The sequence below is a fragment of the Phascolarctos cinereus genome, unplaced genomic scaffold, assembly GCF_003287225.1.
Source record: "Phascolarctos cinereus isolate Bilbo 61053 unplaced genomic scaffold, phaCin_HiC Scaffold_4;HRSCAF=312, whole genome shotgun sequence".
Classification (NCBI taxonomy): Eukaryota; Metazoa; Chordata; class Mammalia; order Diprotodontia; family Phascolarctidae; genus Phascolarctos; species Phascolarctos cinereus.
The window spans coordinates 135,573,788-135,593,979 of NW_027555847.1; the positions used below are offsets into that span (position 1 = coordinate 135,573,788).

At 46.4% G+C, this 20,192-nt stretch overlaps 1 protein-coding gene across 2 annotated transcripts in view; it reads left to right on the forward strand.

Moving 5' to 3' along the window:
- Positions 1 to 20,192, forward strand: part of RHBDF1 (rhomboid 5 homolog 1) — a 53,648-nt gene that overhangs the window by 23,768 nt on the left and 9,688 nt on the right. The window contains exons 1-7 of one of the 2 annotated variants that reach the window (XM_021006576.2): positions 11,081 to 11,474; positions 11,961 to 12,136; positions 12,418 to 12,548; positions 15,712 to 15,925; positions 18,475 to 18,681; positions 19,022 to 19,144; positions 19,427 to 19,587. In XM_021006576.2, the coding sequence (XP_020862235.1) occupies positions 11,987 to 12,136; positions 12,418 to 12,548; positions 15,712 to 15,925; positions 18,475 to 18,681; positions 19,022 to 19,144; positions 19,427 to 19,587 (986 nt within the window). In that variant the 5' untranslated portion in view covers positions 11,081 to 11,474; positions 11,961 to 11,986. Of the gene's footprint in view, positions 1 to 11,080; positions 11,475 to 11,960; positions 12,137 to 12,417; positions 12,549 to 15,711; positions 15,926 to 18,474; positions 18,682 to 19,021; positions 19,145 to 19,426; positions 19,588 to 20,192 lie in introns of those variants that run through there. The other variant, XM_021006575.2, reaches the window with a different exon arrangement.

Below are 20,192 nucleotides of genomic sequence, written 5' to 3' on the forward strand. Positions count from 1 at the left end.
CCTACTCAGATATTCTATGATTCTGTGATTGGATAACTAGCTGGCCATCCCTCTAACAGATGCAGAAGATCCACCTGCCAAGAAAGGTCACTAGATTTGGAGGATTTGGAGGATTTGGAGTCAGAGAACCTGAATTTGAATCACAAATTTGCTATTTACTTTCTCTGTGATTGTGGCCAAATCATTTCACCTTTCTGAGCCTTTCTCATCAATAAGAGAGTTGGATTAGATGATTTTTTTTCTTAAAATTTTTTTATTAACTTCTTTGTTTTTAGTATCTCTTCGTTCCCCAGTATAACCTTCCTTTCTTTCCCTCTCATTGAACTATCTTTCAAGAAAAGAACAAAAAAGAAAGCATAATTAACCATCACGTCATCCAAGTCTGACATGGTATATGCAGTGTTCTTCATCCATAGTCTTTCACCTCTGCCAAGAGGAGGAGGTACATTCTCATCATCTCTTTTTGAGGGGTTGATTGACCATTATAATTTATACAGAATTTAGATTGTTTGTTCTTGTTTTTTCCATTTAGATTGTTGTAGTTATTGTGTATGTTGTTCTGCTGGGTCTTTGCACTTCACTTTGCATCAGTTCATATAAGCATTCTTGTGCTTCTTGAAATTCATCATATTCATTGTTTCTTACAGTGCAGGAATATTCCATTACATTCATGTACCAGAATTTGTTCAGCCATTCCAATAGATGGGATATCTACTCTGTTTTCACTTATTTACTATGGCAAAAAGGGCTTCTGTGAATATTTTAGTGTATATGGGAATTTTCTTCTTGTCATAGACTGCTTTCTGCGGTAAGCCTAGCAGTGGAATCTCTAGGGCAAAATGGCACGGATATTTGAGTCACTTTCTTAGCAAAATTCCAAGTTGCTTTCCAGAATGGTTGGAGCAGTTTAAAACTCCAGCAGCATGCTTGTCTTTCCCCAATCCCTCCCCATTGACTATCACTACCTTTTAACATCTTTGCCAGTTTGCTGGATTGAGCTGAGATCTCAGAGCTGTTTTGATTTGCAGTTGTTTGGTTATTAGTGATTCAGAGGGGTCTTTTATGTAGTTGTTAATAGATCACAATTTTTTTTTCAAATGGAGACTGGTTTTTATTGGTTTGGTTGAACTTTTTTGCTTTCTTTTTATTTTCTATTACAAGAGAGCTTTCTGGGAAGGAGAAAGGAGGAATATATTCAGTAATAAAGGTGAGGAAAAAGTAAAAGACATACAGTAAGGAAAAAATACAAACAAATGAATAGACAAATAAGCAAACAATGATATATTTGAAATGATAAATCTATCCTGAATGAATAAGGATAAATATGACCTTTTCACCCTAATAATTTATTCCCATTACTCCCTTTTTCATCTTTACCATGCTAAATTCACTTGCTGTTATCGTTGAAACACATACATTGGTCTAATGTTTGTTCATTCTAAATGTTATTAATATCCATGTCTACACCAATATTGCCTGCTTTACATCTTAATCTCTAAGGGGGCAGGACCCTATATGTTTAGCTCATTTTGTTTAACAGCAATTAGGAATAAATATGACCTTAATAATTGATTGAGATGATGATCAGTATCCTTCTTATGCTACCTTATTAAACAAATTCTGATGTCAAATACCTTCCATTTCCCACTTTCTTCAATCTCATTTCATTTCCTTTTTTAAAAAAGTTAACAGTATGGGGCAACTAGGTGGCGCAGTGGATAGAGCACTGGCCCTCAAGTCAGGAGGACCTGTGTTCAAATCTGACCTCAGACCAAACACTTGACACGTACTAGCTGTGTGACCCTAGGCAAGTCACTTAACCCCATTGCCTTAAAAAAAAAGTTAACAGTATTTATTAATTAAATACTTATTACTTTTTTTATTAATGTATTTATTTGTAGTTTTCAACATTCATTTCCACAAGAATTTGAGTTGCAAATTTTCTCCCCATCTCATCCCTTCCCCTACCCCAAGACAGTATGCATTCTGACTACCCCATCGCCTAATCTGCCCTCCCTTCAATCTGTACCCCTTTCTCTTATCTCCTTTCCCCTTCTATTTTCTGGTAGGGCAGGATAGATTTCTATACCCCATTGCCTGTATAAATAGATCACAATTTTGAAAAGAATTTTTCATATCTTTTGACCACTTATTAGGGAATGGCTTTTGGTCGGACGTATTTGTTAGTTCCCCATATATCTTGAAGATTAGACCCTTAACAGGGATTTTTGATGTAAAGATTTTCCTCCAATTGACCACTTCCCTTTATATCCTTTATACTATTATTATATTGTATTATATTTCCTTTATATTAGTTGTGCTAAAGCTTTTTTAAAATTCAATTTAACTTTACTTTCAGTTCCAAATTCTTTTCTTCTACCCTCCTCCCCCCACCCCAACACTTTGAGAAGGCAAGAGAAACAAAGCCTATTACAAATGTGTGTCAAGCCTTTCAACTTCATGTAGTCAGCAATGCTTATTTTATCTTTTGTGTCTGGTTCTGTCTTTTGGTTGGGAGTTCTACCCCTAGTCATTGGTGTAAAGGATACTTGATCTATTGTTTTTCTTCTAATTTTTTGTGTGGTACGAGTTTAATATTTGAGTCATGTATCCTTTTTGAGCTCACTGTGATAACATGGTACACACACACACACACACACACACACACACACACACACACACACACACACGGTGCTGGTCTAAATGTAATTACTTCCACAATGCTTTTCAGTTAGATAATTTCTTAAGAATTAATTTAGTTAATATTAATTACTTAAGAATTTTTGAAGTTCTAAATCGCTGATCCTGTGAAGATAACCTATTTCTCAGGCTTCTCCAGTGATGCTCTTCCCTTCTTTGCCTCCCTAGCCATTTCCCGGCTTCAGTCAGTAGCTGTTTAGACCACAGCTGGTCAAGATGGGGACCAAATGTCCTGGTAAGAGACTGCTGGAGAGACCTGAGATGGGGACCGGACCAATCCTAGGCTGACCCTTTGACCCCACAAACTGTTTTGTGAATGCATTTGTCATGACAAGGACTGTTCAAGAGAAACAGGAGCCGTGTGCTGCTGAGCTAGGGCAGGTCAGGAATTGACTTTCTGGGGCTGCATGTGTGACCTTCCTCTTAGTGAGAGGATAACTGGGTCGAACCAGTCAAAACCTGGGGCTTCAGAACACCATGATAGACCACATTATACATTATAATGTCCCAGCAGGGTTTTACAAAAGACTTTATTAGTGAGATTTGTTTTTGATGCCTTGTGGTCCATAGAAAGAATTCAGGAGCTGCAGTCAGAAAACCTGAGTCCAAATCTAGCCTGAGATTCTTAACCAGCTATGTGACCCTGGGCAAGTCACTTTTAACCTGTTTGCCTCAGTTTTCTTAACTGTAAAATGGAAACAATAACAGCACTAACTCCCAGAATTGTTATGAGGAACAGATGAGGTAATATTTGTAAAGCAATTAGCAGCCACTTAATAAATACTTAATTTCTCTTTTTCTACTTGGAGTCAGGAAGACCTGAGTTTGAATCCTGCCTCACACACTTTCTAGCTATGTGGCCTGGAGCAAGTTACAACCTTCTGAAGAGGTCTAGGGGTTTTGGGGTGCTGGTACCCCAAGATTCGCGGTACTGGGCCCTGCCTGAAAGAATTCAACTCAAATCTTCTTCAGCCAGAAGAAAAGTTTATTAGTGATAAAACACTTAGGGCCAGGTGACGCCCGTAAGGACGAGCAGGCACTGAGAGGTTCTCAGCCTTTTGAGGGTGAGATTCTCAGCCCCGAATGAGGGCCAGGGTAGATTTTATATACTTTGGGTGACCAGGGAAGGGTCTGGGAAAAGGGTGAGAATTCCCAGAGACTGGAATGTCTAAGAGATTGGATAGACAATGGGAATAGATAATGAAGGAACTGAAAGGTATCTGAATGAAATTAAAAGGTAGGCTAAAGCTTTCAAAGGGAGATAAGGGGCTGAGGCCTGTAGACAAAAGGAGAGCCAGATTCCCTTTAGGGCAAGGGGCAAAGACAATGGCTTGGGCCACACCTCATCATTTCCCCCTCAAACAAATTTTGACCCACATTCTTTTGGGGAAAGGTCTGGACTTCTGAAACTGCTTTCTGCTAGCAAGGAGCATACAGCTGTCCCTGCCTCTCTGGGTCCTGTTTGAGGGGTCAAACTTCAAAACCTGTCTCATGCCAGGGTCAACGTGGCAGAATCCTCCGGTTGGTGTACAGCCTGAGCAGTCATCTAAAAGTTGATGGCACCAACCCTAGAAGAAAGGAATCTGGCAAGGATATTTAGTAAACATGGATGAAACAAACACAAAAATATGATCAGTGGTGGAATGAGAATAGGAACCAGTATAGAAAGAAGCCAGGACTCCCATGAAAAAGATTTTGGAGCACTAAAGTTATTGTGAATTTCTTGCATCCAACTAGCTTTTCTCCAAAATATGAGCAGTACAGAACTCTATCTGCCCAGAATTGTTATACATGCAACAAAATGTGTTTGCTAAAGCACATATACTCCCACTGGAGGCAAGCAAGTAGTCTAGGGGTATTCTGTTATCTAGAACTACTTTTGCTAAGGAATCCAAAGATTGCTGGATTTCCTGGAGACCATAAGTTGTCACATTTGCCAACTGGTGAATAGTCTCTGTAAGGTTAGAGAGAATATGTTCATGCTGTAGTTATACCAGGACATAAGATAGTGTGCTTCCTTTTTAAGAGACCAGAGGACATTTCCCCAAAATCCATGTTTTGCCTTTAAGTTAGAGACTGTGGGCTGCTTGGCATTGAAAATGGAGAAGGGCGGTGCTAAAAATCTGAGGGTGCACACCCCGAAGTCTTTGTAGGGTGTCGAAACATTGAGTGACCAAAACAGTAGTTCTGGGGTCTTGCCTCGTGTTGGCACTTCGTTTCACCTTTTCCCCAAAATTCTTGTCACTAGTGGTGTCTGCACAGTGTGTGCAGGTCAAAAGATTAGCAGAAACTCTTTCAAGCCCTCCCTCCACAGGGGTGTTAACTTGTCTAGTGGTCTTGCAGCTTGTCTCCCAAGTATGGGAAATATTCCCCTGAGGAAAAGCAAGGTGTTGATACAGAGAGTGGCCCATAGAGAAGTGGTAAGCATAAATGGAGTGCCATAAACTTCTGAGAAAGTCATATTGGGAAGGGGGCTTTGTGGAGATGAGAGTTACCATGTGGGTGTGTGTTCTAAAGAGCTTCCCAGTTTAGCTAGGGAAACATTTCCCCACTTTTGGAGGCCAAATGCAAATTGAGAGGCTTCCTTGATTAGAATGACTGTAGCAGCCACCGCCAGGAAGCTTACAGGCTTTCCAGTGGCTCCTAAGGACTGAGTTAGGGGTTCGGAAGTCAATTTAGATTTTAAAATCACAAAAGCCTGGTCTGGGCCACACTCTTGAGGGAATGAGTCAGGGCCCAGAGAACAGTCATAAAGGGGCTTAACAATCAAACTATTATCAGAGATCCAGATTCTACAAAATCTATCCATGCCTAGAATAGTTTGAAATTGTTTCTTAGTGGCTGGGACCGGGAGTTGGTGGCCCAGAAACTATAGACTGGCATGCTATCTGGACTTTGTTCAAAGAGACCCTATAGCCTTGAGTTCCCAAGAAATTAAGCACTCCTGAGGCAGTGGACAAAGAAGCCTCTTGGGTGGGGCTACAAATACGGCCGGAAGGGAAAATACTTTAGGGTCTTGGAGGTGAACAACAGCTGGGGTGGCAAAAGTATCCCAAATTGTCTCCCACACTTCCAGGGGAACATGGGGAGGTCTGGCACACAGAGGGAAAAGGGAGATGGGAGGCTTAACTAGAGAAAATTGGCTCCCCAACTTCACCATCAGGTTCCTTCCCAACAGAGGGGGCAAGAGGAGACATAAGAGAGGAGTGTTTAAACAACAGATTCTCAAATAGGCAGGGGGAGGGGTATGTCTGGAGACATCCCTCAGTTACCTCTCGAATGCCCATGACCCGATGGATCAAGGAGCAAATAGGGCCAGAATAATTGGTTAAAGCAAAGGACATAGCCATGATAAAAGTGGGTAACCTTACCTTCAGCCTCAATTTCTGTCCAGGGCTTGGCAAGGGAGATGGAGAAAGTGGGAGCATTGCCCGGACCCAGGTTCCTTTGTCCTCCCCAGTCTTGAGAAGACTGGAGGACAGGGTGCTGGGGGGCTGCTCTACCACTTCTCCTACCTCGGGGACAATCCTTCTTCCAATGTCCCTCCTGGTCACATCTTGGGCAAGGTCCTGGAGGCATCCGTCTTGGGGGCTTCTTCCAAGGGGGCGCCCTGGAGGGGCACTCCTTGGACCAGTGAGCCTCATGGTGGCATCGAAAGCAGGTTTTCCCATTGCCCAAGTTGCCAGGAACACCTTGGGTCTTTCCCCGACCATGGCAGCAGCCAGGAATCGAGCATGTTCTTTGCCTCTAGCCCTCTGTCTGCGTTCTTTCTCCTCCGCTGCAACTAGGTCCCTGTTGTTAAAGACTGCGAAGGCAATCTCCAATAACTGAGCCTGAGGCATTTGGGGTCCCATTGCCAATTTCTGTAGTTTTCTCCTAGTATCAGGGGAAGACTGGTTAATGAAATACATGCTAAGGATTGCTGCCTCTTCTGTAGAGTCAGGATCTAAATTCGTATACTTTTTAATGCCTTCTACTAGCCTATCTTGGAAAAGGGCAGGGTTTTCTTTTTCTTCCTGAGTAGATCTTATATACTTTGGGTGACCAGGGAAGGGTCTGGGAAAAGGGTCTGGGTGAGAATTCCCAGAGACTGGAATGTCTAAGAGATTGAATAGATAATGAAGGAACTGAAAGGTATCTGAATGAAATTAAAAGGTAGGCTAAGGCTTTCAAAGGGAGATGAGGGGCTGGGGCCTGTAGACAAAAGGGGAGCCAGATTCCCTTTAGGGCAAGGGGCAAAGACCTTGGCTTGGGCCCTTCCTTAGTTTCAATTTCCTTAGAGCTTTTGTGGTGGCAAAGGAGATAAAATGTGAAGGACTTTGCAAACCTTTGGGCACTCTGTAAATGCTATTATTATTATTACTCTCTGGCATCCTTAGGATGATAATCCTGGCATTTTGTAAATACTATGTGTGTTGGAGGAATGTGAGCTGCTATTATTGTTATTATGTCATTTTTAAAAGAAAGGCATCTCCCTCTTCCCCTCTCCCCATCTCCCTGTCTCTCCCTCTCCTTCCCCTATCCCTCTTCCCCTCCCATCCCTCTTTTTTCCATTCTTGTCCCTATCCCTATTTCTGTTATTGCAAAAAGAAGTTAGTTGGGGGCAGCCATGTGTGTACAGGGTGTGCCTGGATTCCCAAGGCCCCTAACACAGTTGGCCTTGTGGAGAATCTCGATGTCTCCTCCTGAGAGGAGGGGTGGGGTAGGGGAGTAGAGTCCAGGGCATTCCCTCATTCCCAGAACCCACAGGAGAAAGGGGGAGGGGGTAAGGAAAGGGGACAGACCCTGGAGCCCTACCTGCACTAGGGGTTAAGTGGAGAGGCCAGACACAAAGGAAGGGGGATCAGCCCTCAGCAGGCCTGGAGGCAGACAGACAGACTGACAGGAAAGATTGGACAGTTGGTTATCTGAGCTGCTTTCACCCAGTGACCTCACACACCCTGCTTACTCACTAAGGGCCAGCCTCATTCTTGGCTTGCCAGAGGTCTAGGGGAATGGAAGGATGAGAATGCCAGTCCCTCCCTCTTTCCCCTTCCAGCCCAGGAAATAAATCTGTAGATTGTTAGAGATCATCTGACCCATTGTCTTCATCATGATTTCGGAGATTCAGAGATAGAAAGTAATTACACAGGGTCACATAGTGAATCAGCCAGAGTTAGGACTTGAACCCAGGTCTTCGCACTCTTAGTTTAGTGTTCTTTTCCACTCCACCCTATATACAGCTTCAGTCTCATTAGTGGGTAGAACCCCATGGATCAGAGAGGTCTAAGTTGGTAATCCCTAGTCAGAGATTCTTTTGAGGTGGAAATCTAGAAGTAAAATGGCCAATATGGACTTGGGGCCATGACTAGGTGTGACCAGAATGAATGGTGGTGGAACCTTATAGCTGGAGGGGAACTTTTGAGATCTGGTCTGATCTCATTTTTATCAGAGGGGGAAACTGGGATCTAGAGAGGGGGAGTGACTGGCCCCAAAGATACGTAGCTCCTTAGTGGTAGGGCTGGTACTAGAACCCAACACCAGAGTCAGAAGCACTGGCACCATAGGGATTTCTTCTGAGTGATGGACTGTTTGGTTCCCAAGGAAGGTGGGACTAGCAACCTCCTAGAACACAACTAGTGAGGGTCCTTAGGGATGTCCAGTGGTGTTGGGTCCACTGTCACTTTTAGCAGGTTTCCATGGAGGCCAGGTAGAAAGAGCTGAGGCTGGGGCATACCCCAGTTTTCCCATCCAGAAAATGAATTAGTCAGACTACTTGAATTCTAAGGTTCCTACCGGTTCTGTCCTATAATTTTTTTTTAAGAATCTATGCCCTTTCTGATGGAGACCTTTCTCTTCCTCTACTCCTTTCCCTTTCCCCTTACCCTCCTTTCAATTCTCTTTGCTTCCTTTCCCAATTTTCTTTTCCTTTGTTCCTTCGTTCCTTCGTTCCTTCGTTCCCTCCTTCCTTCCTTCCTTCCTTCCTTCCTTGTCTGGCCTTAAAAGGAAATCATATGGGCCACTATAAGGAGTTTATTAAAGGTAATCCTTGCGTGATTACAGCCCCATATAAAGTGTTCTCAACCTTGTGTCTGAAAGCTGCCCAGAGTCTTGTCCTGTCTCTCTCTCTCTCTCTGTCTCTGTGTCTCTTTCTCTCTGTCTCTCTGTCTCTCTCTCTGCCTCTTGGCTTTTTGGTGATCTAGGATGAGGGTCCAGGAGAAGACAGGAGGAAGATAGTCCCTCAACTCAGCCCTTCTGCTAGCTGAACTCTTGGTTAGGTTACATTTTTGTGATGTGGATCCCCTGATTCCCTCTTGTTTTGACTAGAGGACACTGAGATTATGTTTAGGCGAAGATGCATATTTTCCTGAGAAGTTTGGGGTATACTCTCAATATCAGTAAACAAATAGGAATTTTTTTAATTTAATTTTTTTAGTTAATTAAAATATACCTTCTTTTTCTCCCACTATTGAAAAAGAAAGAAAAACAAAACCCTTGTAACAAATATGCAAAGTCAGGCAAAACCATTCTCCTGCATTGGTCACATCTAAAAATACGTCTCAGTCTGGAGTCTGTCACCTCTTGGTCCCTAAGTCTGTTGCTTCCCTGTCAGGAGCTGGGTACCATGTTTCATCTTGAGTGTTCTAGAACTGTGATGGGTCATTGAATTGATTGTAGTTCTTAAGTCTTTCAAAGTTGTAAGAAATACAGATTGAGGTTCTACTGTGGGATCTGGCCCTTAGAACAGAGACCATCAGACCTGGGAGATCCAGCCTGTCTGTTCTGTAGATATTCAAGAGTCGAGATTAGTTTGGAGGAGGCAGTGATTGTTTGGAAATAGAATAATAGTAATAACAGGCATTTATATGCCAGTTTAATGTGTGCAAGGCACTTTACACTTATTATCTCATTTGATATTCATAAGAGTTTTATGTGGTAGACACTATAAGTCTTATCCTCATTTTACAGTTAAGGAAACTAAGGCTTGGGTTAAGTGCCTTGCCCGTGTGTTACACGTGTAGTAAGTGTCAGAAGCTGAAGCATTAGTAATAGACTTCTCAGAGGATGATGGAATCTGAGCTGGCTTTTTTTTGTTAATTTATTTTGATTTATCAACAATCACTTCATAAGCTTTTGAGTTTTAAATTTTTCTCCTCCCTCCCCAAGACAGTGTGCAATCTGATATAGGCTCTACATATACATTCCTATTAAACATGTTTTCACATTAGTAATGTTGTAAGGAAGAATTAGAACCCATAGGAGCAACCATCAGAAAGAGGAAACAAAACAAAACAGAAGGGAAAAAAATATTCTTTTGAAGAATATGGATCCTACTAACCTGTCAGGGATTTGTCATCCAGGGATTTATTTGTCTAAACCTTTATGGAACCTCTTTATAATCGTGGGCTGTGGCCCCTTTCAGGTACTTGTAGGAGCTTGGTCAGCCTGGATAGCAGTCATGTATTGTGAAGCTGCTGGCTTCCTGCTCTAAATGCCCATTGGGCTAATTTAGGGTTTGGGGATGTGAGAACCAAGGCTGTGGTGCTTGCCTGTATTCTCTTGGCCGGACACAGTGGGCTTCTAGCTTCTGTCTGGTAGTTCTAAAATATTATTGGCTTTGTTGAGGGCAGGCATAGGACTCCTAGAGAAGAAGGGGCATTGTGGCATAGTAGAATGAGGCCTTGACTGAAAATAGGAGACCTGGGTTCTAGTTCTGGCTCTCCTACATTCTAGCTGTGTGACCATGGATGAGATATTTTACCCTCTGGATCTCAGCTTTCTCCTCTGTAAAAATAAGGGATGGATGGGGCTTGATGGTCCCTGCTTTAAGATGCTGTTATTTTTTGGCCCCATCCCCAGTGGTGTCAGGGACCCTGGATGAGCTGAGCATCCCCCACATTCATCTTTCAAGCTCCTCTCTCCTCCTGCTTAGTAACCTCCTTGCACGGATTGTCAAAGGGCTCTTTGTCCCACAAGCTCAGCACTTCATGCTTCTGACCCCTCTCCCTCCAAGGCTATGAAGCCTTCCTGCCCTGGCTGAGTTTCCATAGCTAATAGACAGGGAGGGGCCCTTGCTCTGGGCTTAGGAGTATGTGTTTGTGGAGGGAAGGCAGGGAGAAAGGGGAGGGTGCATGAGGAGCTTGATTGGCTGGGTTCAGCTGGAGGGATTTCTCTCTGAGAGGTGAGTGGGAAGAGATCTCACCTCATAGGGCACACAGATGTTTCAGTACTGCCAGAGATTGGACAGCCAAGCGTTCACTGAGTGAATCCTGTGCTTTTAAGGTAGCAAGATGTATGCAGTGGAACATCCACAGGGAAAGGAATCTAATTCAGGGCATTTTTTTGTTTGTTTTTTTTTGCTAGGCAGTGGGGTTATATGACTTGCCCAGGGTCACACAGATAGTGTCAAGTGTCTGAGGTTGGATTTGAACTCAGGTCCTCCTGACTCCAGGGTGTGCTCTGTCCACTGCGCCACCTAGCTTCTCCTTAGGAATCAAGAGACTTGGGTTCTGGTCCCATTTCTGTCACTGTCTTAGGTAAATTACCACCCCTCTTTGTTCCTTGGTTTCCTCAAATGTAAACAAAGGGATTGGGACTCTAAGCGCTCTCTAAGAGCCCTTCCTTCCAGCCCTCCCATTCTGTGTTCTTTGCTCTAAGGATGCTTTTAGCTCTGTTCTAACATTCTGTATTCCGAGGTTCTTCCAGGTTTAACATTCTATGGTTTACGTTCCAAGGCTCCTTAGATACTCTGATGATCTGATATTCTGAACTGCCCAGCCTCAGGGGCAAGACCAGTAGGTATAAGAGGGTCTGAGTATATCCTTCCCAGGTGTTCTGCCTGTACTCTGTCCATAGCCGCAGGGAACCAGCTTTGGGAATCTTTGGTCCTGGAGAGACTCTTTCTTTGTCCTGCTCCTAGTGACTCCTGCAAAATTTCTTAGCATTTGGCTCCCTCTGGTGGCTCCTAGGGAATACGTAGAGAGGTTGAAGTAGCCCTGGGGCCAGAGCGGAATGCCAGGGCATTTTGCCAGATAAATTGGATGGGATAGGATAGGTTCCTTTTTTATGTCTCTGTTTTCCTGTCCCGTCCCCATAACCTTCTTCATCTAGGTTGGTGTGAGATCTGGGGAAAAGCTGGTTCTTGCCCTTGGGAATTCATCCATCAGGAACACCAGCTGAAGAATGGAGGGGTCTGTCCCTCTGTACACATCATATTATCATTTCTTCATGAAAAGCCCTAGAGCCAGGCTTCTGTCTCCATTACCTCTCCCTGTGCCTAGGCCCGCCTGCTGCCTGAGCTGGGACAATGACTGAGGCTCGGAGGGATAGCTCCAGCAGCTTACAGCGAAAGAAGCCACCATGGCTCAAACTGGACATCCCGGCTTCGACCCCAGCCCCTGCTTTAGCCCCAGCTCTGGCCCCGGCCTCAGCAGCTGAGGAGCCTGTCTTCGTGCCGGTAAGAATCCCGTGGGAGCCCTTTGAGGTCTGGGGCAGAGGAGTAGTCTGCTTTTTCCCTAACAGGGACCTGGTCACCAGCCAAACCAAGTCCCTCTAAGTCCAAGGCACAAACAGGACCACACAGCCTTGCTGTTTGGATCCAAGGGGGGTGGTTCATCTCATCTCCTTGGCTCCTGTGAGCTTTCCAAGAATTACGGGTGAAAGGAAGCTTAGAAATGGCCCGGGAGCAAGTTGGGTGGTAACTGCTTTCAGCCTCCTTACTTCCCCTCCCTCCAATAGCCTCTGAAGCGCCAAGCCTTTCTGCGGAGTATCAGCATGCCAGCTGAGAGTGCCCGAGTGCCATCCCCCCACGAACCAATGCGGCGCCCAGCCTTGCAAAGACAGACGTCCATCACCCAGACGATCCGCAGGTAATGGTCTCTTGTCCCCAGGGCCCCTGAGAACTGCAGCTTGGATTCCTGCACGCAAAGTTGTTCAGCCTTCCTGACTAGAAAGGCTGCATGGTATTTTGGAAAGAACTGAATTTGGAGCCGGAGGACTGGATTCTAATCTTGGTTCTTCTGCTGAGGCATAGATCATCTGAGCTGGAAAGGGACCTTGGAGATCATCTGGTCCCATTCCAGAGAAGGGAAGTTAATTCTCAGGCCTCTTCCAGCTGCTCTTCCAGGAACAGGAAACTTCCTAACAACTTCTGATCACCTTGGAAACCCAGCTGGGACCTGGTCCTGGGCCCTATGTACTACATTTGGATTCAGAAAGCCTGGGTAGGGAGGAGTGAGGATGGGCAGTGCCCAGCAAGTAGAAAAAGAAACTAAGTTTGAAGGAGAATTAGGGTAGGGTTGGGGGAAGGGGGTAGAGTACCAGGAAGAGGATATCTACTGGCAGGCACGGAAATCCCATCCCTGGGAGAGACAGACAGTGGGAGCCCACTGGCCTCCTGTGTTGTCTTGGGGGAGGGGGGAAGGGGAATGTGTGCAGAGGGGAAGGAGGGGCAAGGACAGGATCTTTCTATATCCTGCCTTGGGCAGTGGGAGGGGTCATCAGGGTATGTCAGGCTTCCAGGAGGGTGGGAGCTTGGTGCATGCTTCCCACAGTAGCCAAGCCTAGAGCAGCGTTCTTAAGCTTGAACTTTTATTTAATATTTTGATAACTATTTCAATATGATTGGTTTCCTTTGTAATCCTCTATATTTTAATTTTTGCCTTTAAAAACATTATTCAAAACAAACTTTATTCTTAGAAGAAGTCTCCCCCAGATTGTCTAAAGGATTATTTACACACAGGAAGTTGAGCATGCCTGCCCTAGAAGACAATGAAATGAAGCCAGCCTTTCTGACCCCACTATTCCCACTTGGCAGCAATTCCTAGTTTACTGTCTTGTTCTGTTCTTGCATCAGTCTGGATCTTGGGGGTTTTGTAATTTGATAGCCAATCAGCCTTGCAAAGTCTCCTCACTGGCTGCCCCTGGCTCCAGATCTCAGAGACCCAGATTCCCAGGAGGCTGTTCAGAGGTTCCCCTTTACTATAGGCTGCTAAGTAGACATGAGGAGGAGGGACTGGGGGACACAGGGACACTTGGTTCTGCCCAGACTTCTCCCCTACTCAGGGACATTGGGCTCTCTATGCCTTATCCTTAGAGCTGTCTGCTCCCCTGTTCCCTCTGTGTCTCTAGAATCCTGACAGTTTCTGTTTCCTGCCTTCCTTTCCTTCTGTCCCTGTTGCCAGCTCTTTCTGTCTATCCCATGTGCTGTCCTCTCTCTGTTCCCCTGGTCTGTCCTTCTCCACCCCCTGCTAACAGCTCTCTGGGCCTCTTGTCCCTGCCCAGCTCTCAGTCTCTCACTTCTTCTCCCCAACCTCTTCTAGCTCTGGGCCTTTTGTTTCTCCTCCAGTTCACTCTTTTCTTCTCTTCCTCTCCCTCTCCCTCTCCCTCCCTTCTCTGTTTCTCTTTCACCTGCATGGTACCCTTCCTCATCTTTCTCCTCCTCCCTCCTTCCCACCCATCCCAAGCAGCAGCCGACAGGTTCACTTTGAACGAATCCACACCCTGCCCATCCTGGGCCACCAGGCCTCCTGCCGGCCCCTACGAAAGCGCCAGTCGCTCTCTCGCTCCCTGCTCAGGTATCTGGCGGGAGGGCAAGTGGGCGCATGTGTGTGTGTGTGTGTATGTGTGTGTGTCTCATCTTTGCACTCACTTTGTGCTACCTTGCACGTGTGTGTGTGTGTGTGTGTGTGTGTGTGTGTGTGTGTATGTATGTATGTGTGTGGTGTGTAGACTTTCTATAGGAGCCAGTGTAACCTGCCGGGCACGTCCAGGGAGACCTTGGTGACACTGACCAGGCTTTTCCCTTCTAGCGGGGCTGGGGGAGCCGAGGGGTGGCCACTGCTTTGCATGCTGCTTTCATACCATTTGCATAGTGCTCAGTGAATGTCTAAATGCACCAATGTCCCTCGTCCCTCGTCCCCCGCCTTGTTCTTTTCTTGCCATCAGTCTTCATCCTAAAGGCTTTGTAAGTATCTTCAGGTCTTTGGTGTTGAGTATGACCACTCTTGCCTGGAGATGTGGCCCATTTGAGCTCTGCCTGGTGCCAGGGCTCCCACAAAATAGGCAGATGCATAGTAGAAAGTGGCTTCCCTGCTCTGAGTGTCAGGGGACCTGAGTTCTGATCCTGGCTTTTTCTGTAACTCTGTGTGAACCTGGGCAAGCTCCTTAACCTCTCTGAGTTCCTGTTTCCTTTCTGTCAAATGGGTATTGATCGTCCTTGACCACCTTACTTCAGGACTGTGGTGAGGACCAAATGAAATAAAGGATGTAAAGAGAATTTAAAAACCTACTGTACAGTATGAAGGATTAGTATCCTTCTGCCCCGAGTGATGGCTTATCCCAGTGTACTCACTGTGGGGAGATGGGAGAGAGACACTGGGAATGTCCAAAGGCATGCGCCATGTCAGGGCACCATGAGGTCTGGCACTAGGTGTCTGCCCGCTATCCAGCTTCATTGCAGTATCTTTCCTCTCCTCCTGACCAGGAGTAATTAGAGAGAAAGGTAAAAGACTGCAAAGCTCATGGTTCCTCCCCATATCCTACACAATGGTGGAGGGGGAATGTTAGGACTGTGTTGGGGGGGAAGTGAGTTATGAGCCACATTGGCTACACCTTAGACCTCCCCAGGTTGAGCAAGGCTGGGAGAAGGAACACCTTGATATAGAGAAAGCTGAAATCAAGAAAATAGGAAGAATGGAGACGAGGGTTGAGAGTGGGATGGGAAACCAAAGGGAAACACCTTGGAGCTATCCGAGAGAGGGAGGTGTGAAATGTGGGCTCTGTATGGGGGAGACATTGGAGCACCGAGAGAGGGAGGTAGGTGAGACACATATGGTGTAAAACCAGGGGGCTGGGGGAGGAGAGGAGAGAAGAGTGGACCATGTACAAGGGGAAACCCGCATGTATGGGGATGTAACACTAGAGTTTAAAGCCCCTAGTTTCTGGCTGGGCTGGGGTGTCTCTTGCCTTTGACAGCTCCTTTCTCCCGCTCTTCCCATCTAAGGCTTGTTTTCCCTCTCACCCATCTCCCAGGGGCACAGCTGACTGGTTTGGGGTGAGCAAGGACAGTGACACCAACCAGAAATGGCAACGCAAGAGCATCCGTCATTGCAGCCAGCGATATGGGAAGTTGAAGCCTCAGGTGATCCGGGAGATGGATCTCCCAAGCCAGGACAACATCTCTCTCACCAGCACGGAGACTCCTCCCCCTCTCTATGTAGGGCCCTGCCAGCTGGGCATGCAGAAGGTGAGAGGCCGGGGAGCAGGGGCAGGAAGGAGCTCATGGAACCTTGCAGGGTTTGATGTGGGAGGAATGTCTTAGAAATATGCAATCCACGAGGATGCCGGGGGTGATGATGGAGTCAGAGGGCCTGAATTTGGGTCCTGGCTCTGAGGCTGCACAGCTGTGTGACCTGCAACAGGTCGCCCTTGTCTGAAGGCCTGTCTGAGCCTGAGCTTCCTCATCTACAGAATGGGAATAGCAAGACTTTGAGGAGCCGTGGAGAGTGTTTGATCTGGGGTTGTTCAGGTCCTGATTCTAGTATTTACTGTTTCTTACTTGAGGAATATTCATGAAGATAAAAACTGGGTAATGTACTTAAAGCATTTTGTAATCAGAAAAATGCTATATAAATAAGAAATACTATAACCTTTCACCCAGTTTGGGAATTTCCCCTACACCAGTGTGTCCTGACTGGCTTTGATCCATGGTAAGTTTTTAATAGTATACAAAACTTTTTGCTGTCAAAGGAAAGGATACAAGCATTTATTTAGTGCGTACTGTGTGCCAGGCACTGCGCTGGGCACTTTATAAATGTTATCTCTTTTGATCCTCATAACAACCCTGGGAGTTTTATTTGTACAAATGAGGAAATTGAGGCAAACAGAGAGATTTAAGTGACTTGTCCAGGGTGACACAGCCAGTGAGTGTCTGGAGGTCAGATTTGAACTCAGGTTTTCCTGACTCCAGGCCTGGTGCTCTATCTTCTGGCTGCCTCCAAATCAGGATTATAGGGCAGAAAGTAGGTTTATTGACTTTGGAATTGGCAAGGCTTGGGTTCAAATCCTAGCTCTGTTTTGTTGTTGTTCAGTTGTATCTGACTCTTCATGACCCTGTGGACGCCACCCAGCCGTCCCCTAGCTCTGTTAACCCCTGTGACATTTGACAAGTTACATAACCTCTCTGAAGTTTGGTTTCTGCCTCTGTAAAATAGGAGGATTCAGTTCAGTTCAATTCAGTATGCTCTCATTAAGTCCTGCTACATGCTAGGCTCTGTGCTAAGTGTAGAGGCTACAAGGATTAAAGGGAATCTCCTTTCCCTCAAGCAGCTTACCTTCTACTTAGACCAGCTTATGCTATCTGTGGGATCCTTATGGCCTGCTTAAGTCCCCTGCTGCTGTGAAGAGGTCTTACTTCTTGAAACAAGCCAACTTCTCTTTCTGGCTTGCCCTTATCAAGTCCTGCCCCCTGAGCCTCAAGGAAGAGGCTGGGAGAGTAGGGAAATCCAAGGTGGAGAATTTAGGATTTTATTTGTCTGAAAAGTAGCTTAAGTTGTGAAACAGTTTTGTTGTACAGCATTGCAGCAGGCGATGGGCCAAGACGGTGATGGTGGCAATGTTGGCAAGTCATTGTCATGAGTAATGGCAATCCCTTATGTTTCCATGCATATAAACTTATTACATGTGTAAGTGTCCATATAGGCATCTATAGGTATGCACATGTGCAAACACACATGTATGTACATGTGTAGAATACTCATATATTGTATGCCTGTGTATGTATGGTGTGTTTCGTATATACACATGCACACATATATGCATAAACACACACATACATATATGCATGCATGCGTGCGCGCGCGTGCACACACACACCACACACACACACACACACACACACACACACTCACTCACACACTCCTTTAACAGGAGCGAAGGACTGGTGTCCCGTTGAACTCCATTCATGAATCCCAGAATGAGTTAGGATGCCTTGGCTGGAGCTGAATCTGGCCCAGCTGTTCTGTCCTGAGGTGGGTCTGTCAGTCCTCACAATAGCAAGAGAGAATGAGAGAATTCCCGTGCGGGCAGAGCCTGGCCATGGGCACAGGGAGTGGGTGAGAGGAGTAATTGCTCCCCAGTCAGAACTCACTGTGGTGGGTGAGGTTGGACATCCACAGGTAAAACTAGAGACTGTCCATATAGAACAGATGCCAACAAACCCGTGTTTAACCTAAGAATTACTATGGTAATAGTCTGATAGAGCTGCCCTAAAGTGGAACAAGGGTGCCTCAGTTAGGTAGGGAGCTCGTCATCATTGGGGGTGCCCAGTAAGAGGCTAGACAGTCAAAGGCAGGATTTGAAGGAGGAGGGAGATTTTGGCTCAGTATAACCAAGCAACTTCCTAACAGTAGAGTGATCTGAAAGTAGAATGCTTTTGGAGGCTGTGTGTCTTTTAGCAGAGTTTGGAAGGTGACTTGTCAGTGTTGTTGTAGAGGGCTTTTGTTTTTGGGTGGGAGGCTGGACAAAATGACTTCTGAGGTCCTCTCTGGCTTCCCCTGCAGGCCATCGTCTCACCCCATCCCTCACAACCATTTACCATTTGGGGGAACTCAAAGCTCCCTGTCCTCTAACAAGACCTTGGAGGCAGTGCGAAGACATTGAGTTAACTTCTTCTGTGTCCCCAGGGACTAAGACAGAAGAGTATATACGTGTGGCCCTAACATCACAGGATGGTTCCCTGCACCTCCCTCCTTGGCCCCTTCCCCCATCCCAACTAGGCCCTGTCTCCGGTTGCAGATCATTGACCCGCTGGCCCGAGGCCGGGCATTCCGCGTGGCAGATGACACGGATGGCTACAGCATCCCTCACACACCTATCACACCTGGGGCCACCTCCCTTTGCTCCTTCACTAGCTCCCGCTCTGGCTTCAATCGCCTGCCAAGGAGGCGCAAGAGGGAATCTGTCGCCAAGATGAGCTTCCGGGCAGCAGCAGCTCTTGTGAAGGTAAGCAGGGCTCGGACCCCCCTGGGGAGCTTACAGGTGTGTCAGTCCTTGGGAGAGGTCATGTATATGTGTGTGTGTGTGTGTGTGTGTGTGTGTGTGTGTGCGCGCGTGCGCGCACGCATGTCTAAGAAGTCTCATTCTTCTACATCCATACATATGTAGGGAGATGCAGGAATACCTGTGTAATAAGATGTGCGTGTATATATGTAGGCATGTGCTGATACGTATGTGTATACATGGGTGTCATGTGTGAAATGTCTTAAAAAAAGGCATGAGGGGTCCCTTTGGGGCTGTTGTCCAGGCCTGCAGAACTTCACCTCTTTGCCTTCCCTCCTCACAGGGCCGATCTGTGAGGGAAAGCACCTTGCGCAGGGCCCAGAGACGAAGCTTCACACCTGCCAGTTTCCTAGAGGAAGATACCGTGGACTTCCCTGATGAACTGGATACCTCCTTCTTTGCTCGGGTAAATGAAGAGCCACCTTTGCCCCCAAATGTGGGGGCCCTGAGCATGGCTTCGCTCTGCCTCTCCTGCCCCGTCTTTTCTTCTCCTGGCCTCTATGGTCTGTTTCTCCTACTTCATCTCCACTTCATCCAGAGGGTCCCTTCTCCTGTTACATCATAGCTTCGTCCCCTGCCATCCTCTCCATCTTGGTCCCCCATTGGGTGTTCTGCCCTACGAGAGGCCTGTTCCCCTGCAGCCCCTCCCTCGCTGCTCCTATGATGAGCGTCCTCCCCATTTGCTCAGGAAGGAGTCCTCCATGAGGAGCTGTCCACCTACCCAGATGAAGTGTTTGAATCACCTTCGGAAGCCGCACTCAAAGAGTGGGAAGAAAAGCCGCCAGAGCAGGCGGACCTCACAGGGGGCGCCCTGGATAAGAGCGAGCTGGAAAGAAGCCATCTGATGCTGTGAGCTGCTCCCTCGCTGGGGTGGATGGGTCTCTTGGGGGTAGGCGTCCGTGAGCTTGGGGTGAGAGGGAATCTTGATAGGTCTCATCCCTCTGAATCTCTGAAGACCTGGAGCCACTTATCTTCTGATGGAGAACCCAGCAGGGGATAGTAAAAAGAATCCTGGACTGGGAGTCAGGAGTCCTCGGTTTAAGCCCTCGCCTCTCTCTTAACTGTGTGGCCTTGAGCAAATCACTTCTCATCTCTCGACCTCTTTGTCCTCCTCCTCTTATTAAACAGATGAAGAAGGTATTTGTAGGGCATATTTTTGCTTGGTTAAAGGAATGAAAAGAGCTATCCAAAAATGAAATGGATTTCCAAGAGAGAAGAGGTAGTGGTAGTAAATTTCCCAGCATTAGGAACGTGCCAGTGGAGGCAGAATAACTCCATTAGAAGGGATCAGAGGGTAGAGAAGAGATTTCTTTTTGGACCAGACGACCTCTGAGGGCCTTTTAGCTTTGAGACAGTAAGGGAGTCACCTGTGTGCTCTCCCTTCCCAGTGCCTGGCCCATAGTAGGTGCTTTTGTTGTTTTGTCATTTCAGTCTCTTCATGACCCCATTTAGGG